The sequence below is a fragment of the Acinonyx jubatus genome, chromosome A2 (assembly GCF_027475565.1).
Source record: "Acinonyx jubatus isolate Ajub_Pintada_27869175 chromosome A2, VMU_Ajub_asm_v1.0, whole genome shotgun sequence".
Classification (NCBI taxonomy): Eukaryota; Metazoa; Chordata; class Mammalia; order Carnivora; family Felidae; genus Acinonyx; species Acinonyx jubatus.
In genome coordinates, this window is record NC_069383.1 from 115,520,251 (window position 1) to 115,545,608 (window position 25,358).

Sequence of the window (25,358 nt, forward strand, 5' to 3'; positions counted from 1 at the left end):
AGCACTTGGGACTAACCTACTGGCAAAGGACTTGAAGCCTCCGAAATTAATGAAGGAGACGTAGACTTCTTCTAGCAGTTAGTTCTGAATACTGGTTAAAGAGCCAGCTTTGTAGACAGAGACTAGAGTTCAAATCCTAGCTCTGCGCCTTCCTAGTTGTGGGAACTTAGGCAAGTTACTTAATTTTTCTAAACCTCAGTATCTTTGTGGAGATAACCACCTTATTAACTTTCCCTATAGTTTTTGCAAGGATTACATAAAATTGTGTATCTAAAAGTGCTTAGAAAAAGGCTTGCCACCCAGTGAGTGAGTGCCTGGGAAATGGGAGCTATCATATTATCCTGGCTGTTGTCTTACAAATGCAGCATGCACAGCAACCAGCAACCTCTTGAGCCCAATTATTTACCATCCCTGAGGGACAACCACCCTTTTTATCTTTCTGCCCTGGCAGAAGGCAAGAACCCAAGAATTCCAAACAGACTATTTATTTTCTAAGAATCAATATATTTTCTTCCTTTGAAATAAATACAAACCAGTTTGAAAGGTGGGGGCATCTATGGGAAAAAGGGAAGTGGGGACAGGCCCCAGTCTTTTTTAGTACCAAATGACTCTGGCGCGACCCGGAAACGCAGTTACAAATGAGAATAATTTAAATTCTCCGCTAATTACAGTATTTACAACAGCAGGGGAGGGGGGTCACCTAGTGCCCCTCTTCCGGGCTGGACAGACATCAATCCCACTGCTAGGCTGGGCAGATGCCCGTTCACCTCACCACCTGCAAGGGCCTCAGGCCACTAGGCAGTTAGATTCTCCTGGCATGAGCAGAGCAGACAGAGGTGGTGGGATGGCCTGTTTTATGCAGTGTCCTAACCTTGGCCCACCACCCTGCACTACAATGCTGAGGTCTCTGGGGCTCTCTGGCCAGTGAGACCTCCCCTCTCCATGCGCAGAGCCGCCGTGGGCCCTTGGAGTGTTCTGTACAGTCCAGCTGCACTCAGGGCGGGAGGGACCTCCCCCACCCAGCTTCCCCTGAGACTGGCCCCAAGACCAGGAATGAGTCAGTGCAGAGGCCGGTGCCACTCCAGGACAGTGAGCAAAGGGGGAGGAGAGAGGTGGCAGGGCACTGTAGGTTGGGCTGTGCTGGGCATTATCAGTCACTATCACTGGTCTCGCTGCTCTGCTCGCCCTGCACCTTGCTGCGGTGCTGCAGAGCCCGGTGGTAAGCAATCTGCACTGATTTGCGGATGTTGGATTTGCGGCCCTCCAGCATCTTTTCCTTGTCGAGGTCCTGGTTCACGCCCAGAGGAACCAGCTTAGTCCTTGGCAGCCACTGCCTGTAGGACGAGGTGAGGATCACATAAGTCATCTCTGGGAAAGCAACAAGCATCAGCCTTCATCACTCCTTTACTCATTCAAAAACACCTCCTGAGTGCCCACTCTGGGCCCGGTTCTGGTGGGTAATGGGGTTACAGAGTCTAAGAGAAACAGTCCCTGCCCTCAAGGAACTGCTCATAGTCTAGTGATGAAAAGCACCCACTCAACAGTCACATTACGGGGTAACCACAGGGTATTTACGAGTGCAAAAAGGGGCCATGACCTAACCTGAAATAGGCACCCTGTCCCATAGGCTTCAGGCAGACTTTACTGACATTAAATATCCTTTGCACACAATACACAAAAAACACTGCATTACATACATGTGACAGAACAGAGATTTAAGATCCTGAATGTTTATGTCTATTTTATCCTCATCTTGTCACCATGGAGGCAGAGACAGGAAAACTAAGTCTAGAAGCCACCTGATTCTGGGTGGGGAGCACATTTGTCACAGTCACTGATGGCCCTCTAGCTTCTAGCTACAGCTGTTTGTCAGCTGTTGCCCACTCAGTCTCTCAGACTCATGGTCAACACAACCCTCACAACCCTTCTGCTCAAAGATCTAAGTCCCTCCCCCACTGATCTGTGATAGCCCAGTCTGTCTGTTGCTGGAGTTTCCTGGCAGCCTGCCCACATACCCAGGGTTGCATCTGTGGCTGTATGAGTCACAGCAACTGCTCCCCTCCTCCCTTACCAGGTTCGCTTGTTGTCAAAGAAGAGGACGAGGTAGAGATGCTCTCGGGCTTCCTGGGTCATCTGTTCCCCAAGTTTCAGCACCTCCAGGGGGGGCACAGGGATAGGAACCCCATGATGGAACATACCTTCCCGGGGCATCTTTGGATCAATTATCTGAGGGTGTAATAAGACCTTTGTTTGGTTCAGTTCCCTTCTTCCCCGAAACTTACTCTATACAAGAACTGGGAAACAACCTCTGAAGTTGGGACACAGAAAGATTATCATGCCACAAGGCTGCATTGCTGACCCTTGGCTTCTCATGATGAACTATTCCAGATTCCAAGATGCAAAGGGAAAGAAAAGGGAGAGATGGAAAAACTAACCAGGAACTTGTTGAGTATCTATCTGCCAAAGACCCTTGTTCTCTACAGCTCAGCAGAGAGTAAGTGAAGTCTGCTAATTGTGTCTACGATCTGGGGTTGGGAGGCAAGGGGTATGATAAGAAAAGGGGAAGCCTACCAGAGCTGGGTATGATGGATACCCTCGGCATTTGGCCCACACCAGGTCCAGAGCATCCAGTGGGGAGTCCTCATCCTCTGACAGCCAGCCAGCTCCCCGTCCCAGACTCTTCCTTACCACTTCACAGGAATGGGAGAGAGGGAGCAGATCAGCAGCCAGGGGGCTGGCAAGGCCCTGATATCGGGCCCCCGGCTTCCCTGGCTTTGGGTGAGGGTACTTACTGCTGTGGCCCACGCCGCGGCCAGTGCCCACGGAGTAGGCCTCGTTCTCAGTGCCTGAGGTATCTTCACTGCTGTCTTCCGGGAATGTGCCCCGAGAGAAGGAGGGCTTGCCCCGGCCCTGTTTTGAGGGTGTTGTGCTGTGGACAAGACAAGAACTCAGCTTAAAGGAGGGTAGAGTGGGTAATGACACAGTAGTTGTCCTCTCTTTAAACCCCCAGGTCTAAGAATTTTGGAAAACTGAGGCTACTTGAAAAATTTCAAACTCAAAAGCCCTCGGGGGCTTGGCAATAGTGTGACTGACATGGGCTGGATTTAACAGTGGTGGTGATGAGTGCATCCCCTGGCTAGATTTGCCAGATTGGATTTTTAAAGAGAATACAGACACTAGGAATTTTATGTGGCAGTACTGGATTCCTTTTTTTTTTTTAAACACCATGCTGGCCAAACAAAATATGTCTGCAGGCCAAATCCAGGCCACAAGGCATCAGTTTACGCTCTCTGCTCTACAACATCAGCTTAACCCAGGATGGTTCCCACTATTCCATTATGGTGATGTTCTTAGGTATGCCATTTATTTCGCAGAGAACCTTGGGTCTGAGCCATCTTAATCTAGACTGAAGTGGCTGCCATGCTATTTCCCAGAGGGAAACTTCAAAGGGCATCCTGGAGGCAGACCTTGATCTGGAGGGCTGGTACCTGGTTCGGTCTGAGGCAGCGCTGCTGCTGCTACTGCTGCTAGACTCAGAGTCAGAGCTGCTCCGGGGAAGGCTGCAGTCATTACGATATACCAAGAAACTCTTCTTCACTGGCTGATTTCCACCGCTGAAGCCATTAGCTGGTAAGTCTTGGTTGGGGGGAGGGGGAGGAGGGAAGGAATCGGTCAGGAAGATGTAGATGAGAGATGGCATGGGGGTAAGAGGGACTAGGAGCTCGGCTTTCCCTTCTGTGCTGGAAAATTCCTCCAACTTTGGCCAGCAGAGCCAGTTCTGGGCAGTGTCTGCCACAGTTGGCCATAGTCCTGCCCCACCCGTCACACTGCCCTTGGCAGTTACTGGCCTTAAGACACAAATGGCTTAAAGGGCAGGAAATCCCCAAGGAGGGTGAGAAGAGAAAAGGTGAAGTGATATAATGGAGAGGGTCCTGGATGGGAATCTAGCTGGGTCAGTGTTTCTGGACTTCAGTTTCCCCATCTGTAAAATGAGGGGACTGAATTAAAGGATCCCTAAGGGCCCTTCTAGCTCTGATATATTATGGGCAAATGAAGGGACAGGTGGGAGTTATGTTGGGAATGATGGCAACTTTCCTCACTCTCTCGGGGGGCTGGGTGATGGTGAGGCTCACCCATTGGGGGGTCTTCTGTGGATTTATCACTGTCGCTGTCTGAGCTCGAACTGGGCCGGGGGCTCCTACCCCGCTTGCGCTGACGTAGGGAGCCCATGATGGGGAGCTGGGGGGGCCCCACAGGACTGCCTCCGTGGCTGGGGGTCATCTGGCTCTCCCGGTTTTTGGGGGGCCGGCCCGGCCTCTTGGGCGGTCCAGCTGTCTTCGGGTTCTTTTTGGAGAACAGAACTGAGGTTCTCCTGCCCACCTCATGTGCGGGGGTTGAGGACATGTTGGGACCCAGGCCTGGAGCAGAGAAAGAGAGAAGGAGAGTTGGTGAGGGGCCTGATGTGGGAAGGGTAGACACCCAGGGTATGCCCTGGGCCTATAGGACTGTTACTCCAGCTAGAGTTGGGAGATGATCTGGGGGGTTGTGGAATTGGGAACATTGTCCCTTATACCAATAGCCAGAGAGGCAGCTAAGAGGCCCCTGAATGGGGAATGAGGGAGAAAGTACAGCTAGCTGTGTAGGAGGGACCTCTGCCTGGGGGATGGCAGTGGCTGAGTGTGTGTTACAGAGTCAAGTCTAGCTGGCTTTGGGGTCCACCTTGCTAGGGGTTCAGACCTTTGGTTGTCTCCTGGCTGCTGCTCTCTTCGGCGGCACTGTCTGTCTGCCCGTCCTTGTCACATGCTGCCGGGTGGGGTGTCAGGCTGCCCCGGCTGGAGGGGCCATGACGCTCAGGCCCATCCCTTCCAGTTTCCCGCTGGTGGGCAAGCTTCCGCCGCAGTGCCGTCATCTCTTTCTTGATCATCTTTGCACGCCGTGAACGACTCACACTCTGCTTGCTGGCATTCACCTCATCCAGCCGCTCCAGCAACAACTTCAGCTGCTCTTCCACTGGCAGGTGCTTCTGGTTCTCTAGCAGGATCAGCCGCTCTTCCTCTGCTGCTAGGAGTGGACACAGGGGGTGGAGAAAGGTCAAACTTAGGGTAGGCCTCTGGGCCCCCTGAACCTGAGCAGGCAACAAGAAACCCACTCTTTTCCCTTTGGCTTCTCACCAGGAACAGCTGTAAAACAGCAGCACCAAGATGTGGAAGGGTAGGCACTGCTATCCATTCACCCAGTCTGGCTTCTTGGGGAGCATTCCTGGGGATAGTTTGCCACTGCTCAGGCTAGCTACTTCCTGCCTACACTGCCTGTTCCCAGTAGGGGATTTTTGGAAAGCCATTCATCCCTGGCATTGGCCTCTATGTGTGTAGCATGACTTATCACCCACCATCTTCAGTGTGCTGTGGGGCCTCATCTCCAGCCAGGCTGTGGGGGATATGCATGCCCGTCTCAAAGTCAATGCCCATTTTTTCTGCCTGGCGCCGGGCCTGGCGGAGCACAGCGCCACCCTGTTCTCGGAGCCGCACTGCTGCCCGGTAGAAGATGGTGTCCTTGGCGTTATACTTGAGGCAGTTGCTGACGATAAGGTTGAAGTCCTCCTCAAAATCATCAAAGTTCAGGTAGCGGTAAGCCTCCAAGTTCTGCTTCATGGTGAAAAAGTCCATGGGCTTTTTGATGTGGTCTAGGTAGTCAGGTACCTGGGAGAGCAGGGTAGGCGTGGCTAAGTGGAGATATGCTCCTCATTCGCCCTGAACCCTTGCTCCTAACACCCCCACCCCCTGAAAAGCATCCAGCAACCTCCTCCCACCACAGTTAGAGGCAGGCATATAGCACAGGGGAAAGGAAAGCTGGATTCTAGTCTTGACTTTACCAGTCACAAGCTGTGTGACCATGGCAAGTCTCTTAACCTCTTTGGGCCTTCTTTTTCCTCACCTGGAAAATGGTGATGAAATTACAGTCAAATCTACCTCCTAGAGCCAAGAGGCTTCAGTAAGAAAATGGCTAGGGCAATCATTTGGAAATAACACCACTTTGCATTCCTATAGCTCTTTTACTTATCATTAAGACTTATAAGGAGGCTACTGCCTCGGGCCTCTCGTTTTATACCTTTTAGAGAGAAGAGTCTGCCAGTCAGGACCTAGGGCTTCAGAGCTGGTTCTTTAGGTGCTGAGCCTTCTAAAGTCTCCGTTCTAGGGTTCAGCACCCCGAAAGTGTCTTCCTGCCCTGGGATTATTCATTTGGCAGACTCAGTCCCTGCCTCTGGGGAAGGAGTGCAGATTGCCTCCCATTCTGGGCCCTTGGGGTGTGACAGGGACAAGACAGAGTCCAGGTGATGCATGTGGCTCCAGTTATCCTGGAGCCCCAGAGCCACCAGCCCCTCTCTTCACAGTCCCCTCCTAGTCCCTGGCCCAGACCTGCAGCAGGGGTCCAACTGGGAGAGGAACAGAAAGGTGGAGTGAGGGGAAGGGATTCTTACTTCGTCCAATTCGGTTACCTCAGACAGAGGGACCGGCTCGCTGAAGATGTTGCCTGTGTCCTTTTCTTGGAGCTGCTCCAAGGTTTTGCGAAGGAGGATGAGGAAGGGGGTCAGCTGCATCTCCATGGCGATCTGCTGGACCTTGATCTGACACACATAAAGGCCCGATCAGCCAGGCCCAGGCCAGTCCCTTGGAAGAGGTCTGAAGGGATGGTAGCAGCTGGTTTGGGAAACTGCCTTCCTTCTCTCCTGCCCACAGCTGACACACTCAGGTCTACTTTCTACAAGGCCCCACCTGGTGAAACCTTCCCTGACTACTCTGGCCTTTTTCTTCCTTGAACTCCCAGTGCCAGCTACCTGTATCACATAATTGAGGGTCCCGTTCATCCTCTTCTGTGACATGCTGCTTGCAGTGAGCTGGAGAACACACTGGGCACCAGTGAGACCTGACTCCAGCATCAGCCCTATTGCTTCCTGGCCAGGGGACAAAGGCTTTTCCTTGTCCCAGGAATGTTTTCTCCTCTGAAAAACAGACTTGACCCAGGAGCACTCACCGTCTCCCTTTTGAGTTTCTCCCGCTTGCGGATCAGCTCCACCAGCAGCCGAGCTCGCTCCAGGTCATGCCGGAGGCGCTGCCAGGACTTGAGCTGTTCTTTGAGGGCCCAGTTCTTATCCTCAGAATCTCTCTGTAGAGGCAAGAAGGGGATTGGTAGATGATAAGGAAGCCAGAAGAAAGGCCAGAGGGAAGAAGAGCCCAGGAAGCTTGGGTCAATGTCAGGTAAAACTGAAGGAGGTAGCACAGTAATTTACTGGCAGCCTCACTAGCTAAAGTGGGAATTCCTATACTTATGTGTCCCCTAGATCTGGCACAGAATCAATGGTTGGTATATGCTTGTTGAATGAATGCATGAAGGAACACACAGGAACAGTGCCCTTTTAACGTGCAGACAATCTGTAAGGATCTCATCCTGAGTTTGGTTTGAGGGCTACTTTAAAGGAGGAAATAGCCTAAGCTCTCGGACACTGAAAACTATTATCACATATCTCAGTCCTTTATGTCCCTGGCCCCAGTTCCCAGAGCCCATAGGGAATCTGACACGGTACCCCAACTTGGTCACAATTCCTCTGAGACTGCAGATGTGTCTGCAGGCGACGTAGCAGCGGGACTCCATTTCGTGACTGTCGTTTCAGCGTCCAGTAGCTGTGTAGCCTCTGCATGAACTGGCTCTTCCTTTGGATGGTCAGGCGGTTGGTGATTTTACTGAGCCTGCGAAGCAGGGAATAAAGAGAAAAACCTGTTGGGCCATTATTTTCTTAAGCAGAACAGGTGTCTCTGGCTGGTGAGAATTCCTGAATGGAGTTGAATCTGGAGTAAGTCTATTGTCAAAAAGGCCTGTGACACTTGGCTTAATGCAAAGAAGAGCAAACAGTACCAGACAGGAAGCCAAATTCCCAGCATGAAGCCAGATCCCTGACCCTGTTCACGAAGTTGGGTGAACTCATATGAGGAGTTTGGCCTCTAAGACTGCTCTTGTCACAGCAGCCCAGAGTACTATTTGACTCTGGGATACCCTGCTCAGCCTGAGCCTTGGAAGGTTTTAGGATAAAGTATAATTGTAGAGCAGTACACTAGAGGAAATTAACTAGACAGCACAAGAGAAAGTTAAAAATAACTGATGATGGCAGCCGTCATTTGGATTCATTTGTGGTAGTGACCACTTCACAACTCCTTCCCCCTTTTTCCTTCCATTTCTCCATTCAGGGTGAGAGTATTTCTGCCACTGTGGCTGATAGCTACTACATCCTCTTTCTTCCTACTTAAACCAGACCATAAAATGAAGGGCAGCTGAAAACATGTTAGGTCTGACAGATAAAAGCTGAAATTTCTGGCTCCTAAGATAAAAGTCTGGTGACCTGCTAGGGCTAACTTCTTTTGGAATCTGGTGTTTTGTTTTGACCTTCTTTGTAGCTTCTAATAAGAGAACCCAACCCTGTCACTCCACTCGGGGCTATCAGTCTCTAGGAGGGCTTCTTCTTCCCTTACCAGCCTATCCATCTGCTCCCCACATACCTGTGTGGTGGGATGCAGGGCACCGACACCACAGGTGCTGCGGCCCGTTTCTCTGCCAGGATCTTCCGTGCCTTCTTCATCTTGATCCGGGACTTGGCCTTGGCCTTCTTGACCTTCTCTGAGCTCCAACTCTTACCCTCATCCTCCTCCTCATCCTCATCCTCCTCACCCTCACTGTGGGACAGGGCAGGCAAGCGGCGTGCTGAACCTGGGGGTGTGTGGATGTCACAGTAGGCCGTCTTGCGGACACTGAAAGAAGTGCCATTGGCACCTGTCTCTCGCACAGGCTCCATCTTCATGTAAAGGCCAGCCTGCTGGGCACATGTCACGTGGAAGGCTGTGTAGCAGTTGGCCTTGTGGCACTGAATGCATGCCCCTGAGCCCCGCTGTTTGCAAATATAGCAGGTCAGCTTCCAGCGAGCTGGTGGGATGTGCTCGATGCTGTCGATAGGCTCCAGGAAGACTGTGTTGGCAAAGCAGACTTCAGGGATCCACAGGGCACACACCACATGGGCCCAGCGCCCGTCATCTGTCTGCTTGAAGGCACCACCCTTGTTGGGGCACAGGGCACAGTCCACAGCCCGGGAGGGTGACTGTAGGCAGCGGCGGCACAGCCACTGGCCCTCAGGGATGTAGGGGACACCGTAGCACTCTTGGTGCACAGCCAGGTTGCACATGTCACAGAATAGGATGACATTGCTGTTCTGGCACTCACCATCATTGCAGATACAGCACACAGCATCCTCATCCACTAGTGCATTGGGGTCACCTTTATTGTGGCTTTCAAAGTAGGACTCCTTCTCCAGCCGGTCCATTAGGTACTCAAAGATCTCCTGCGGGATGGGACTCACACCCTCTGTCTTCCGCCGCTCATTCATGATATCCAGCCAGATGTAGTCCTCCTCGTCCATGTCATACTCTACTTCCTCGTCCAGCTCCTCGGCCGACTTCTCAATGTACCTGCAGTGCACATAGGCAGCTCAGCATCATATAGTTGAGATTTCCTTCCCCTAAAGAAAATGGGTTACAATTGCTAGACGCTTACACATTGTCAGGTCTGTGCCTTTACTTATGCTGTCTCATTCCAGCCTCACCTTAACCCCAGGTGCTGTAATCATTCCTGTTTTGCAGAAAAGGAAACCTAAGGTTTGGGGAGTTAATTCACCTATTCTGGCTCCCTTGGGAGAAAGTGGTAGAGCTAGGGTGTGAACCCAGGCTTGCTGACTCCAAAGCTTGTGTACTAGCTACTATACCACCTCCTCTGGGGTACGGAGGCTCAACCAAACTCCTGACGGGAGGAGGGTAGGGCAGCTAGGACCTACCGGGTTGGTCTGGATGATGGTGCAGAGTTAGGAGAAGAAAGGTCCGCAAGTATCACTTGCAAATTATATATATGTTTTATATATGTTTTACAATGGAAAGAATGGGGCTTTGGTTTCTGAAAACATGGATTTAAATCCTGGCTCTGCCACTCTGACCTTCAAGACATCACTGGTCCTTCCTGAACTCAGTTTTATTGATAAGAGAATGAGGATGCTACTATTTACTCCCAAAGACACTTGTCAGGATTAAATGGAATTTAAAAAAATGAATGGGCTAACTGAAGTGGCACATAGCAGGCCCTAAATAAATGTTAGTTTCTGTCCCTCCACTCCCCTCTCCACAAGAGAAATGGAGCTCTGGGTGCTAGAGTAGGCCAGAAGAGCATAGGCTTGGGAGCCATGCTCTGTGTGACAGCAGGCAAATAAGGTGATCTCCCTGGGCCTCTGTTTCCTCATCTATAAAGTGGTGATGCTAACCTGTACCTATTTCACACAGCTGTTGTGAGCATTAAATGAGTTAATACAGATAAGGTATTTAGAACAGTTCCTGGCATGATGCAAGTACTCAATAAACCTTGGCTTTATTATTAGCTTTTGTATTGCCCTGAGCTATCTTGCCTTGTATTATAACTATTTATGTGTCTAACTCCTCCACTACAGGCTAAAGGCAAGGACCATGTCTGATTCACCACACAGAAATAGGCACAGTTGTTCATTTCAAAGGCATTTTGAGGGTGGAATGGAGGAAACTAAAATACTGTATCTTTAGGAAGCAGTTTCTTTCTTAGCCCTTTACCCCAAATGACTGCAATGTCCTCATCCTTGAAAAAGGGTGTGGCTTAGAGATTGTATGAACTATCCAGCCCCTGCTAGGCCTTGGCACTTGTTCTCAACCTTTGCTCTGCCATAACATATGTGACATTATGCGATGGTATATAACACACTCCCACAGTGCACCTAGATTACAGGCTGTGGCACAGATAATGTAGGCTGCATGTCATGTACAATTCCTGGCACACCAGCCTACACTCCACCCTCTTTTCTCCTTAAGAAAGCATATATTAGATGCAAGCAAGAGAAATTGGTGTTGTTAGAGAGATGACCTCAAATCTTCTCGAATTTATATATAAAAAATATCATTTGCAAAACTTGGACAGTTCTACTAACAGTAGTAATAAATGACATGCAACACACCTCCCAGCTGATCACAGTGTACCAGCTGAGAATTGCTGCCCTGGAGAACAGATTTGATCCCCAGGAATAAGGAGTGAATCTGAGCAGAGGGAGGAAGAAATGGAGTGGAAGGAACTGGTTTGGATTGCCTATCAGAGCAGAGAAGGCTGAAGAGCCCTTAGGAGAAAAGGCTGGCCCGAACAAGGGTTTGTATGTTGGGGGGTGAGCCTAACAGTCACTGCTAACATAAAAGAGAGGCAGTGCAAAGCCAGAAGGAGAAGGAGGTGAAGCTGGGCTGGATGGATGAAAGACAGGAAGAGGAGACTGTATAACGTGTGAACAAGGGAGGGACCAAAGTGACATACCGGGCCAAATCACTGGAGTGCCCACAGACTTGATTTTAAAGAACGGAGATTCAGCATACCATCACACGGATTGCACTTTTGGTAAAAAAACCACCTTTCATATAAAAACCTTTACAAGTCCTTCTCAGAGATTAGGCCTTCTGATTAGTTGACACCAAATACTGCTCCTTAACTTATCTGAATGCCCTCTTTGCCTTGGATGCCAAGACTCAGAGAAGGTTTATACTTGATTTTTCTCCCATCCTCCAGCTAAGGTTTCTGTACATAGCTCCACCACCAAATTGCCCCCACCCCTTCATTTCTTACCTTGTGTTAAAGGAATTTAGCCTTATGCCTGTAACTTTGTTAGAGCCACCATGACTAATTTTGCAAGGAAGTGGGGTTCCAAGAAACAGTTAAGTGAAATAAATACTAGGGCCAATGGAGGAGCACAAACCATAGGTGATAAAAATATTGCTTACACATGTTAAAGGATGGGTGACAGTAACAGAATGGTGGGAAAATTACCTCTGCAAATTTGCAAATTGCTTTAGGGACCTTATGAAATCAGTGTGCTTAGTCTTCTACCTCTAGACCGGCAGAGGAATATTATACCTGCTCTGCAGATGGGGTCATTAGAAAACCAGAAGCCAGACAACTTTCTCAAGGTTACACAGTGATGGAGTGGAGAGGGTCAGGAACCAGACACATGATTTTTTGATACAGTGAAAACTGCAGATTTGGAGTCAGAGGAACCTGGATTTGAATCCCAGTTCCACTATCTACTGGCATGTGACTTTCGGTAAGTCTGGCCCCCTTTCTGGACTGTGCATTCCTCATCTGTGAAATGAGAACGATACCTACCTGAGAGAATTGTGAGAATAAAATAAAGGAGTGACTGCAAAGTACCCAGTGCAGGGCCTGGCATGTGGCAGTATATAGTAAGTGCCACCATCATTAGCTGGGGCACGTTCCTCTCACCGCCCTGGCAGGACCAGTGTGCTTCTGCTATCCTTTATCTCTGCCACTCTCCTATCTGCTGCCTGTTACGTCTCAGCTCCTGAGCCCTGCCTGACCAGTTTTCCAGAGTTGGGAGGTGGAGGTGGCCTTACCGGTAATAGGAAGTCGGCCGGGGTGGGGCATCAGGGGTGTCCTGCTCCAACTCCCGGTATACCACCTCTGGCAGCTTGGGAGTGGTGCTCACAGAAGCATTATGGTGGTGGTGATGGTTGGAGTCCTTGCGCTTTTCCTTGTTCTTATGCTTGCCTGACTTGGGAGTAGCAGCTGGTGTCTCGGTGTTCTCCTTGTTGCTACCAGTCTCAGGAGCCTCCTCAGGGGCCTCCTCATCCTCTGACACCACATCCAGGTTGTCAAAGATGCTGATGCGGTGGACTCGGCCGTGCAGGTCCACCTCCACCATGCGCTGGGCCTGCGCATAGCTCATCACCTCACGGCCGGGTGACTGGGATACCTCTGAGGGGCTGGGCGACTGCTTGTTGGCTGGGCGTGATTGGCGCCCCTTCTTTTTGTGCTTGCGGAGTGGAGTCTGCTGCGGGGGTGGTGGGTTGTCGTGGTCATAGTGATATAGGTGGTACTCAATACCACTGTAACTCTTGTAGACCTTACGGCAGGTCTCCACGGGGCACTCATATGGTGGCTTAGTTGCCCGCAAGTTGTGGCAGAAAGTCTTCACATCAAAGTCCACCCCCATGCTGTCACATCTAGAATGTACACATCAGTTAGCACAGGCCTGGGGAAGAGTTCCTGGTCATCCACTACTCTCTCCAGCCCTCCCCTTCTCCCCAAAGGTCCTGGCCAGCCCACCTTTACAGTGACTCCAAATGCCATCACCTCCATACCATGGGCAGTCTGGGCCTCATCGCCTCCTGCCTGGTCATCCTGCCCCATATCTCAACTATTCTAGCTTAACTTCATATAATGTGGCCAGAATGATCTTTTACCAAGTAGCAACAGCCATGTAATCTTTTGATTAAAAGCTTCCTGATGCTCCCCACTTATTTCAGGATAATATCCAAATTTCCTATGATGATATTCAAGGTACCCCTTTCATTGGCCCTAGTCCTCCTTTCCAGACTCTTCTTTTCACTAGTTACAGCTGTGCTTCTGTCTACCCTGGGCAATTTGCCATTCCCTGAATGTTATAACCTCTCATTCCTGCAAGATTTGAAATGGTTTCCATCCTGATTGGTGAGCTCCTACTCATTCTTCAAAACCCAACTCAAATGTCACTTCTTCTGTTATGATTTGTCTTTCCCACGGAGGGCTGTGTTTCCATAGCATTCCATTGTCATCTCCACCAAGGCACTTACCACACTGGAAGTTCTTTGTCTCCTCCCACTAGACCAGGTGCTATACAGTGCAGACATCAGAGAGCCTACCCACCTCTATACATTCCCAGGACCTGGCATGTAGTGGACACTCAGTTTTTGGCAAATGAATAAAGAACTTGTTTAATGAATACTGAATGAGGGGATCATCAGATCATCTGACAGATGAAGGCTAGTGTTAACCCATGTAGAAGTTTGAATGGATAGCCAATGATTTAATCCTGGTCACCAGCAGAAATCATTGCATTACAGAAAGAAGCAGTTCATTTCTGAGGTGTTTAGGGGAAGCCTATGCCCTGGCCCTGGCTCTGGGAGTGATAACCAGGTACTTAAGAGTACAAACAAGAGCATGACAATCTAGGCACATTCAGTTCCATGCTGGTCCTTAGGGCCTTCCCTTCCTCCTCTCCAATGTTCCTGGGTGAGTAGTGACAGCAGATGGCACCAGCCCCCAGGAAGCCCAACGTGGTCAGAGACTGCCCCAATTTCTCCAGGCCTAGCTGACTTCAACAATTCAGCTAGGGTGTTGGCATCATTCCAGGCAAAGCCACCCTGAGCTCCTAGACAAACGGTGACATCTCTTGGCTTCTCTCCTGTGACTTAGCCAAGCCAAGTGGGCTGCTCCAGCCTCTCTGTCAGTGCCCCTGACTTCTACATCGGTAAAACTACTCCCTCTACTCCAACTCACTTTTACTTCCTACCTGCAGCTGTGTCTTTAAACACAAACCAATCAGAGGAACAGGCAAGCTCTTCTCTTTCAATGATGGGTCGGTCCCTGGTGTATCCTGCATCTCTGTCGCCCTGGCTCCCAAAGTAGCACAGAGCTCCCGGCAGATGTCCCACTGGGACTGGGCGGCAGGGCACACGGGGTGGAGACAAGAACTCAGACTGGAAGCCCGTGAGGAAGACCCAGAGCCCACAGGGGTATGGCGGCAGAGTTCAGGGGGCTGGAGGAAGTAGGGGGCGGGGGCCGGAGGGATAAGGCCGGGCCCAGGCGGTGCCCGCAGCCCTCTCCCGGATGCGGCGACGTTTCCCTTTTGTCGAAGTGTAACATGTAAAACAAGGCTCCCCTCCTGCCATTGGCCCAGGGAGCCCTGGAGGATACTCTGTTGCCCTGGGACGCAGGCTGGGAGCTAATGCACTGTCAGTTCTCCCGGCTCGAGTGGCCCAAGAGGCCCTCGGACCGGGCAGCTCAGTGCACGCCCCACGAAAGTAGTCTAGCCTTTCCCCGCTGGCCACTCCCGCCCTGGTCCCAGGCCCGCACTCACCGGCCACCTCGAGTCCGGGCTCATTGCCGGGGGCGCCCGCCGGGGCTCCGACCCCAGTTGGGGAGGCCGGCGGGGAAAGACGGGCCGGGGAGAGAGAGCCCCAACTCCGGAGACCGCAGACCTCGCCACCCCGGCACCCTGCCGCCCCACGCTCTGGCCCCGGCTCCCCGGGATTCCCGCGCTGACCCCTGCCGCTCCCGGTCCCGCCGGCGCCCTGGTGTCTCAACTCCGTCGGCCGCCGCCGGTTTCGAGAGCCTCTAGGTTGTCCGGCCTCGGGACCCGGCACGGCCGGAACAATGGAAGACCCCGAAGGCAGCGCGGGGACGGCGGCGGCGGAGACCGTGGCGGCAAAGGCAGTGGCAGCGGCGGCGGCAGCAGCGGCGGCGACGGCGTCTGCGCAGGGTAAACGCGGCGCCTCGGCGCTGTCGATCTGCACTTTCGCCACAGATCCCCGCCCGCCTGCTGAGTCTTGAGAGGCCTTTCTCTGAGACTCGGAAGGGCCCGTAGTCACCCCACATGACTTCTGTAGCACCTCCACCTTAGAGTTGAGTTCCTGTAAGCTGAAGTCGCGGTATTCCAGATCCGGAGTGGTCGGGCCGTTTGTGGCGAATCTGCGGACACGGACGATGAGCGCGGGGCTGGGCTTGAGGAGCCCGCCCTTCTCCCTTCCCCCTCTGCCTCCTCCCTCCCTCCTGCTGGCGCCGCGGCTGCAGTGGGGACCTGGCCTTGGTCTCCGAGAAAGGCGGCGAGGCGGGGCCGGAGCCACGGGGCGGGACTGGGGGCAGGGCCGGGAGCAAGAAGGACGCTGGCTGGAGCCTAAGGAAGGACTCGGAGTTATGGGTAGAGGTGGGGCGGGTCTGGAAGAGAATAAACCAGTCCAAGGGGCGGAGTTTGCGGGGAGTGGGCGGGGACATCTGTAAAGCGGGCCTCAGTAAGGAGAATAGGGGCTGAACAACGGTGAAAGGGTGGGGCTAAACAGAAGAGTGGGCCTCAGGAAAGAAAGGGCGGGGCTTTATATGGACCTGGAAGGTGTTGGGTTGGGGAGAAAGGACAGAACTGGGAAAAAACGACGCGAGACTGAAGTAAAAGGGCGGGGCTTGGAAAAGGTAAAGGGGCGGGGCTAGAGGGAAGGGGCGGGGCCAAAGGAAAGGGAAGGCGCTTGGGAAAGGCAAAGGAGCAGGACTGAAAGGAAAGTGTGGGTATGAAGGCAGGGGCCGAATCAGGGGAGGTGTAGAAGGCTGGTGGAATGTGAGAGGGCTTGTGTATGGTAAACTGGGAACCCCTTAGGGTTGGCGGAAAATGCATCATGGCTATGGGTGGGGGGTTGGAAGACTGTCAAAACAGACAGCTGGTTTTAATGTGACTGGGCCACTTAGTAGCCATATGAACTTAGACATGTTGTTAAGTTCTTCCTACTTTAAATTCCTTATTTATAAAAGGGAGATCGAAAACTATTGTCAGTTCTTGGGGACTTTGGGGAACTTGGGCGCTGGGAGGAGTCCACTTGTTAAGCAGTACTTGCTCTTCAGTTTTGCCATCCAAAGAACAGCATCGAAAGGGTCTTCCAGGGTTTGGGGACAAAGCCCAAAGCAAATGGAAGTTTCTGTTTTATCTTAATGCAAACCTGGCATTCAACTCACTATAATGTATGTGTTTTTCATGTACAATGTTTTTTGAAAAATATCCTAATATAATTGACACTGCAGGAAGATGTTTGCTGGTGAAGATCTTGGGATCTGGAGTCGAACTGATGAGTTCTCTTCAATAAGTGAACTTCTCTGAGTCTCCATTTCCTGATGTGTAAAATGGAGATAAAGTATAGTGCTTACCTCACAGGATTGTTGTGAGGATTCAATAAGAATATGCTTGTAAATCACCTAGATATGTAGTGAATTCTCAAAATATTAGCTGTTTTTATTATCCTTATTAAAAGATTCAGAATAAATTGATCAAAGCAGAGTTAGAGTCATTGTAAAGCTGACCCTTTTTGAGGTCAGGAACCCCACTGAAAACCTGACAAAAGCTATGGGCCTCTCCTCAAAAAAACATGCACACATACAAAGTTTCACTCATTTTTAAAAATGTGTTATTTTTGAGAGAGAGAGAGAGAGAGAGAGAGAGAGAGAGTGAGAGCAGGTGAGGGATGAACTGAAGCTATTTTTGCTCACTTCTTTTGGTGTGGCCCCAGGACCTGGGTCCCCTAGTCTCCTTCCCCAAGAACCATGAGACAAAGGTGGAGTAAAGATCAGCTTTATTATTGGCATGAAGGCAGGGAGGTGGTGATAGTGCCAGGCCCTTCTGTGGGTGAGGGGGCAGAGAGCTCAACCAGCCAGCACTGATCCCCCAAGCTAGACTCACTGAGGTCCAGGGCTCCAAGTGCCTCTGGCTTTCAGCAAAAGCAGTGGGTGGGCAGGCAGGCAGACTGCTAGTTATTGAATAAGTGGGCTCCTCAGGGCTGTTCTGGAGCTGGGGTTGGGCTGGAGTTGGCAGGAGGTGGAGGGCGAGGCTGGATATCCCTGGTGCGCATATAGGACAGCAGCTGCTCTGGGATTTCGGCCAGCACGTCCTTGGCTAGTCGGGCCATACTCAGCACCTGGTTTCCGGACCGGTCAACATAGTCTCGGAAGGGGACGAACTGGGACAGGCACAGATAGTCAGGTGTGGGTAATGGCCAGGGAAGAGAGGAGTGGGAAGGGAAGCAGTAAGGGGGTTTCCTCCTTGACCGCTAACATCTCTTTCCAAATATCACATTAGCTCTTTCCCTCTATCTTGGACAGCTTTCCACATTTACTTTCTCCCCACCTCCTTTTTTTCTCACCTTCTATTTACCATCAGCCTGATCCAGTTTAGCTTCATGCAGTACTGACTCTGCTTTTGCTAATGTAATAGTCCCTCTGTTCCCAAATCAGTCCAGTGGGCAATAATTGTCAGTCCTCATCTTGCTTGACTTCTCTTTAGCTTTTCATTACATTTGACCATAATCTTCCAAAACACATTCCACTCTTGGCATACCACACTCTTCTGGATTTTCTTGTTCTTTTCTGGATGCTCCTTTCCCCAACCCCATTCCTCTAGGTCTACCTGATCTCTAAACCTGGTCACGTCTCTCAGTTCTCTTCCAGGGTGATCTCATACACTTCCATGACTTTCAAAACTGTTCTCTGACTCCCAAATTTATACATCCATCCCTGGCCTCTTTGTTAAGGTCCAGAGCCATGTATTTAATTGCCCATATTATATACATTCACTTGTCTTAGATACCTCAAACCCTAAGTGTTCACACCTGAATTCTGGCCCTTTCTGCCAAATCTTTTCCTCCTCCAGGTTTCCCCTTCCCAATCAATGAGACTATGACTGACTTAGTTGCTCAAGCTAGAAAACAGAGTCATCCTTGAAGCCCTCCTCACTCCCCATCACCATTTAATCAAAGCATAAACTCTTGTAAAATTTTCTTAATCTTTTGAACCTGCTTCTTTCCATCCTCACTGCTTCCATTCCTGTCCAGATCCCTATCCTCCCCTCTACTACTTCAGAGACTTCCTTACTAACAGTACCCGCTGCAGTCAACCCTCCATGCAACAGAGATCCCCTTAATGCAAGTCTGACCATCTCAGTCCCCTATGTCAAATCCTCCAAGAACTTTCCAATTTTTTAGAACAAAACTCCAAATCATCACCATGACCGGCAAGGCCTTGGCTCCCTCTTCTTCACACTTACTGGGATCCTGCCACCCTGGCCTCCTGTGTTTTCCATGTTTGGGCTAATTCTGCTGAGCCTCAGGGCCTTTGCATGTGCTGCTCCTCTACCCTCCTTTAGGTTTCAGCTCAAATGTCATTTCCTTATAGAAGCCTTTCCTGACTATCCTACTAAGTCAGTCCCTGTTATAAGCTCTCATGGTGGCATTTGCTGTTCCTCTGGAGCACTTATCATAGTCTAATGAGATATTTAACTGTTGTGATTATTATTGGTTACCTCCACTAGAGGGCATGGGCTTTGGGGATATCCTATACTATGGATCCACAATGGCTATAGCAACCTGCCTATTCCTCAAAAAGAATATTTTCAATGAAGGCAGGAAGGCTGAAAGCGTAACGGGAAGAAAGGTAGGTGAATAAGAAAGCAGTAAGGGAGAGTGGCTGCCAGCTTAGCCTCTCCTTCTCACTGTGCCTTTTGGCTCCATGACTTCCTCTCCCCGGTCAGGTCTACCTGAACGATGTCCCGCTCTGCATAGCGTCCCCTAGAGGACACGCGCACGTCATCACCATCCAGCTCTTCCATTGCTACAGAAAAGACACCTCTCAGCTGACTGCCCTTTCCCACACCAACCCATACTACCCCCTTCCCTGTTAGCTCACTTTGGAGTCATCATGAGAATATTTAATGGTTGTATTAAAGTCCTAACAAATATTAGGCATTGTTATGGAATTGTTATGCCTTCCCATGCATTCTATCCTCCCAGGAACCCCAGGAGGGAAATATTCGTATCAACAGCCTCAGTTATAATAAGGAAATATGTACAGAGAAGGTCTGTCACTTGGTCAAGGTCTAACACAAGCATCCATCTTATCTTTTTTGTAAGGTGGGCCTGGGTGCCCAGATCCTCCCCTATTTTCCCCAGTTCTTGGTTTCACTCATGGACACCCTTCCGTCCTACTCACCTTCAAACATGGCTGGTCCCACACCAACAATAATGATAGACATGGGCAGTGAGGAGGCCTGTGAGGGAAGAGTTGAATGGTTGGGGTGAACAGTCATAATGATGGAGGTGACTGTTGGGGACAATTCTCTGTGCATGTATCATGTTTCTGCACATCTTGCAAGCAGAGACAGTGATTTCCTTTGTTCAAGATTATCTTTTCAAGGATGTCTGCATATCAAATAGCCTTGAAAGATATAGTGTCTTCCTTTGGAGCAAAGGGCAGATTTGTGTACTATTCAGTTTATAATAAAGTATCTCACACTGGAACAAAGGGCAGATATGCTTACTGCCCATTATGAAAGATTCAGATACCCTAAACTCAGGGTTTCTATCCTAGAATGTCTCCCATTGTGGGTGCAGCTGTCATTTGGCCCTCTTAATATGATCTTGTGGGAATTGGGACCTAGATTCAGAGCAAATGCTGATAATTGAGCTACTGCTATCGCTGCGAATAACAAAGTCCTTTGTCTCTGATCTAGGAGTCTTGTGTCTTCTGCCAGCATCCATGAAACTGGTAGACTAATTTGTTAGCTTGCAAGTAGGATAAAATCTCAACTCCTTCACAGTTATTAACAGTGACCCTCCCTGGCAAGCCCTCCTCCTTAAACTCACACTGACAATGGCCTCCTTGGTCTGCGTCATGTCAGAGATGACCCCGTCAGTGATGATGAGCAGAACGTAGTACTGGGAACCATCAGAGATCTTGGCTGCAGCCCTGGTTGAGAGTCCAAGATCAGAATCCAGCTGAAAGTCCAAAGAGGCCAAGAGAACTCCCTACCCCTAAAATTTCCACAGCCAGTGTGTAAGCAGTGGGTAAGGACTGGGGTTTCTAAAGCCCATGCTCCTTCTCAAGACCTGGATGCCTGCCTGACATCCCTCTAGTAACATTTATGGAGAACTTATTATGGTAGGTACTGTGTTATGATAGGCACCAGAGGTACACAATGAGAAAAAACAAATTCATCCCAGCCCTCTCAAGGGAGGGCATTAATCCCAGAGTCACAGAAATAGGTATAAAATTACACTTGTGATAAGTACTGTGATGGAAAGGGACATTGCTATGACAGTATCTAGTAGGGGATCCTGACATGGTCCAGGAGGTCAGTGAAAGCTTCTTTAAGGAAACAATGTTTGAGGGTGAAGGAGAGGTTAAGTGAAGGAGGGGGATCATTCCAGGCAGAGGGAACAGCATAGACAAGGGCCCTGTGATGGGACTAAAGGAAGCCCACCCTGTCTGGAGCCCAGAAAGTGAGGGAAGCAGAGTGGACCTTGTGGCTGAGATGGGGCAGGGGCCAGACTACACAGGACTTTGACAGCTCATAGAAAGATTTTAGGGCAAGACCAAAGGCTGAAGGCTGCCTTTCTTCCCTTTCTCACTCATTTCTTCTTTCTTCCTTCTCCCCTCTGCTGGCCACCTCCCATTGCCTATGCTTCTGGGTCCTTAGCCAGTCTAAAAACTGCTCCAAGCTTCTTTTCCTTCTCTCACCATCAACCTTTGAATCCAAGATTTTTCTATGTGAAAAGGACTTCAGAAGTCATTTAGTCCAGTCCACTTACTTTACATATAAGAAGAATGAGACCTTTGGAGAGCACAAAGGTTCTGTGTGGGTTGGAAAGGACCGAATTACACTATCCAATAAGGTAGCCCCTAGCCACATGTGGCCATTGAAATTTAATTAAGTTAAAAAGAATTAAATTTTAGGTTCCTTTTTTACCCAAGCTACATCTCAAATGCTCAATAAAACAACCCAACTAAACCTAAAGCCCTGAGCTCTTGATTCCTTCACTCTCCATTCCAGGCCTGTTTTTTGGATGCTCCTCCATATACACTGTATATTCTGGTCATAAATACACTGTTCATTGTTTCCTGATCTTGCCCCTTTATGACTCTGGGCTTTTCACATGTGGTTCCTCCTGCCAGGCTTACTCTGTATTCTCTTATAAAAACTCCAACTTGCCAAGCTGAGCAGTCCTCTCCAAAAGTAGATCTCTCAGACTAGGTTATACCCTCCTCTCCCTCTGCCTTCTAGGATACTGTCAACCAAGATGGGCTGTCAGCCCTTCCACATGGGTTTTCACACCCATGAGGGTACCAGCATGTGTAGGGAGAACCCAAGGCTACAGGATACCTAGAACATCCATTCTACTGTATAATCTGGTGCATAAAGCTAGATGACTGTAAGTACACTTATAACACCTTTTCTTGGAGGTGCCTGGGTGGTTCAGTTGGTTAAGTGTCTGACTCTTGATTCCAGCTCAGGTCATGATCTCATAGTTTGTGAGATGGAGCCCTGCATCAGGCTCCGTGCTGACAGCGCTCAGAGCCTGCTTGGGATTCTCTCTCCCTCTCTCTCCAGCCCCTCGTAGGGATGCCCTACTCGTAGGCATGCTTTTCCTCTTGCTCTCTCAAAATAAATAAATAAACACTAAAAAACCCCACCTCCCCCCATCCAAATTAAAGCAAACATGGACACAACAAGAAGAGAATGTAAAATTTGCATGAATTAAGATAAACATGTTGTCTTCAAAGACATTTTCAGCCAGGTTGCTTTCAGCTGTGCCCCTAAGATTCCCCTGGGGGAAGCAATTGCTTGCCTTTGTCAACAGGCAACTTGCTGGAAAAGTCTGGGAAGCTCTGGCCTACGGAAAGTAATGATTTATTTATATTTCTGTCTCCTGCACCAGGGTGGGAGCTCCTAAGGGCAGAGACTAGATCTGATTCATCTGTGAGTCTCCAGTGCACCAGCAGAGAACTGAGAATACAGCAAATGCCCTTTAAATAGTAATAATGACAATAATAGTAACAGTAATAGCTTACACTTATAGCAGTTATGTGGCAGGCACTAAGCACTTGACGTATATTAGTTTAGTTAGCCCTCACAACAATCCTATGATATTTCAATTTTTTAAGTGTTTTATTTTAGAGAGAGAGAGAGAGAGCATGAGTGGGAGAGAGGGGCAGAGGGACAGAGAGAATCTTAAGCAGGCTCCATGCAGAGCCTGACACAGGGCTCTGTCCCACAACCCTGGGATCATGAACTGAACCAAAATCAAGAGTTGGATGCTCAACTGACTGAGCCACTCAGGTGCCCCCCTGCCATGATATTACTATTATTATTCTCATTTTACAATGGAGCAAATAGGCATAGAGAGGTTCAGGGTCTTGCTCAAAGTCATACAGCTAGTGAGTGGTAGAGCAGGTCTACCGAATTAGCTAGTTTGGCTTCACAGCCCACATTCATGCTACATGGACTCTTTATTGAATGTTTATTGAATGAATGAATGAATGAATGAATGAATAAATTAGTGAACTAAGATAATATTTTAAAAATCTGTTTAATAACAACAAAAATATGCTGAGGCTCCAATATTAAGTGAAAAAAATCAGTAGTGAAATATTACATGTAATTTTTTAAAGTTTATTTAATTTTTTAGTAATCTCTACACCCAGCCTGAGACTCAAACTCATGGCCCTGAACAAGAGTTGCATGCTCTTCTGACTGAGCCAGTCAGGTTCCCCAACATATAATTTGACTGCATTTATGGATTCATAAGGAAAATCCTGTCAAGAACTACATATACATCCACATTCCCATGGGAAGTATTTTGGATGATTTCTTATTTCATTTCTCCATCCTTGAAATTTTCTACAGCAATGTTACGTTGCTTTCATAATTAAAAGAAACTATTATCCTCACTATGAATCACATAAACAATCTTTATTAGGGAAAAGGGAAGTGTATAGACATAAATATCCCTGAAATCCTTCCATTTGTATTCTCTTTCTCTTTTTTTTTTTTTTTTGTTAATCTTTTCACTTTCAAGCTTTCTGAGGTACTTTGTTTTAGCTGGATCTCCTCTATTCAGCATATCATAGAGTTTACTTATTATTTTTTAGCCATTCAAAGAGTCTTTTTCTTTTAAGAGGTGAACTTACCCAATTTTTAAAAAAATGTTTGAGAGAGAGAGAGTGTGTGCGAGTGGAGGGAGCGGGAGAGAGAGAAGAGAGAGAGAGAGAATTCCAAGCAGGCTCCATGCTGTCACCACAGAGCCCAAAGCAGGGCTCAGTCTCACAAACCATGAAATCATGACGTGAGCCGAAACCAAGAGTCAGATGCTTAACTGTCCGAGCCACCCAGGTGGCCCCCCAATTTATGTTTAATGGTATATGTTTGGTTTTAGTTCTGTCATTTTATTTTATTTACATTTTAAAAAGTGATTTGTGATCTCAGGGTTTTGTTTTTATTCTGAAAATTTGGAGTTACTCTTTTATTTTTAGAAGTTACTTTCCCATTTTTTAATCTACCATTTATTGAGCACTTACTATGGGCCAGACACTGTGCTAATAATTCTTACTTTGTTATCTAATTTTACCCTCCCAATATTCCTATCAAGAAGGTGCTATTGTTAGCCATTATTGTGGCCATTTACAGGGAGAAAATGGGGACTTAGGCTAAGCTGCTTAAGGTCACATGGTTAGTGAGTGGTGGAGCCAGGATCACTCCCAGGTCTGATGCCAAAGCTTGTGTCTTAACCATTGTGCTATAGGACCATCTCTCTTTTCCCCAAACTTGAGGGCTGAGTTGTTGTTCCCAGAGAATGGAGTTGGGGTAATTTGTTGACACTGTCTGTGCATCCTCTTTACCGCAGAATAAGGCATTTACCTCTTTATTTTATATATTTTTAAATGTTAATTTATTTATTTTGAGAGAGAGAGAGTGCACGCGTACACGTGTGTGGGAGGAGCAGAGAGAAAGGAAGAGAGAGAGAATCCCAAGCAGGCTCTGGGATGTTAGTGCAGAGCCCAATGGGGGGCTCAATCTCATGAACCCATGAGATCACGACCTGAGCCAAAATCGATAGTTGGATGCTTAACTGACTGAGCCACCTGGGAGCCCTAGCATTTACCTCTTTATATTAGAGCCTGGCCAACACTGAAACTTGTATCCTTTCCCCAAAGCCCAGGTTAAGCCAAGAGTGGTCTTGACTATCCTTGGGAAGTCAGTCCCCTATCTGGGTCCCCTCATTCCCCCCAAACCCACCCAATTCCCTTACCTGGCTACCTGGTTGATGACAGGAGCAAAGTAGGTGGGCCCATAGAGCTGGACTGTGCGCAGGCTCTGGAAGTAGCTCTCCAGCACGCCCTCGATGCCTGCACAGTTGGGGTCCTCATCATTGTTGTTCTGTCAGGGAAGATGCCTTGCTGGGCTGAGCCATGCAGGGTATACCCAGGAGTACTCTGATCCCAGCTCACTCCTTTTTCCTATTACTCTCATGCTCCCCTCCAAACTCCAACCCTGCTCCCCATCCTTCTCTGCCACCCTCTCATGGTTTCCTGGTCCTCTGCAGGTACTTGACCCTTAGAAGAAATATGAAGAGAAGAAAATCAGCAACGTGAGTGGGCCAGAGGCCAGGGCATGGAGTTTAGGCTCTGGTCTATACTATACCAGGGGGAACTGGTGGGAGATCCGTCCTTCTGGAGGCAGCTTGGCTCCAAAGCCATAGGCTGGGAAGAGCTTGTCACTGTCATAGTCCTGGATGATTTCTCCCACTGCCTTGAGGGCCATGGCGTAGGCGCTGAGTTGGTAGGGACTCATGTAGTGCAGGGAGGTGGGCTGCAGAGGATTCCCTGTAGGGACAAAGGACCCCCAGCCT

The 25,358-nt window shown here is 49.2% G+C and overlaps 2 protein-coding genes across 15 annotated transcripts in view; both read right to left on the reverse strand.

Annotated features, from left to right (window-relative positions):
* Nucleotides 1-483: 483 nt before the first annotated feature.
* Nucleotides 484-15,145, reverse strand: BRPF1 (bromodomain and PHD finger containing 1). Of its 9 annotated transcripts, none has more exons than XM_027042564.2 (14): nt 15,005-15,145; nt 12,501-13,109; nt 8,550-9,509; nt 7,583-7,745; nt 7,033-7,164; nt 6,497-6,625; nt 5,390-5,699; nt 4,738-5,058; nt 4,134-4,418; nt 3,489-3,636; nt 2,793-2,929; nt 2,572-2,690; nt 2,072-2,226; nt 484-1,334 (listed from the first exon to the last, which is right to left on the reverse strand). In XM_027042564.2, exons 2-14 carry the CDS (start codon nt 13,097-13,099, stop codon nt 1,151-1,153), a joined length of 3,642 nt encoding a protein of 1,213 aa, XP_026898365.1. In that variant the 5' UTR covers nt 13,100-13,109; nt 15,005-15,145; the 3' UTR covers nt 484-1,150. The 9 variants fall into 9 exon arrangements, with proteins under 9 accessions (XP_026898365.1, XP_026898364.1, XP_026898363.1 ...); XM_027042563.2 differs by having other exon boundaries at nt 4,738-5,061; XM_027042562.2 differs by having other exon boundaries at nt 6,479-6,625.
* Nucleotides 15,146-17,238: 2,093 nt separating this feature from the next.
* Nucleotides 17,239-25,358, reverse strand: part of CPNE9 (copine family member 9) — a 30,859-nt gene continuing 22,739 nt past the window's right edge. For all 6 annotated transcript variants that reach the window (XM_053218982.1, XM_053218979.1, XM_053218980.1 and 3 more), the window contains 6 exons: nt 25,151-25,332; nt 24,759-24,886; nt 20,316-20,418; nt 19,663-19,720; nt 19,211-19,284; nt 17,239-17,639 (listed from right to left, as the gene is read on the reverse strand). In XM_053218982.1, coding sequence (XP_053074957.1) covers nt 17,454-17,639; nt 19,211-19,284; nt 19,663-19,720; nt 20,316-20,418; nt 24,759-24,886; nt 25,151-25,332 — 731 coding nt within the window. In that variant the 3' untranslated portion in view covers nt 17,239-17,453. The remainder of the gene's footprint in view (nt 17,640-19,210; nt 19,285-19,662; nt 19,721-20,315; nt 20,419-24,758; nt 24,887-25,150; nt 25,333-25,358) is intronic.

Bases quoted from the DNA above. Each gene is read 5' to 3' on its own strand.
- BRPF1 (XM_027042558.2), bottom strand. From the start codon at position 13,099: ATGGGGGTGGACTTTGATGTGAAGACTTTCTGCCACAACTTGCGGGCA. The intron at 5,062-5,389 runs GTGGGTGATAAG...GTCCACTCCTAG, and splicing joins CCCACAGCACACTGAAGATG to CAGCAGAGGAAGAGCGGCTG. The intron at 2,930-3,488 runs GTACCAGCCCTC...TCTTGTCCACAG, and splicing joins GCTGCCTCAGACCGAACCAG to CACAACACCCTCAAAACAGG.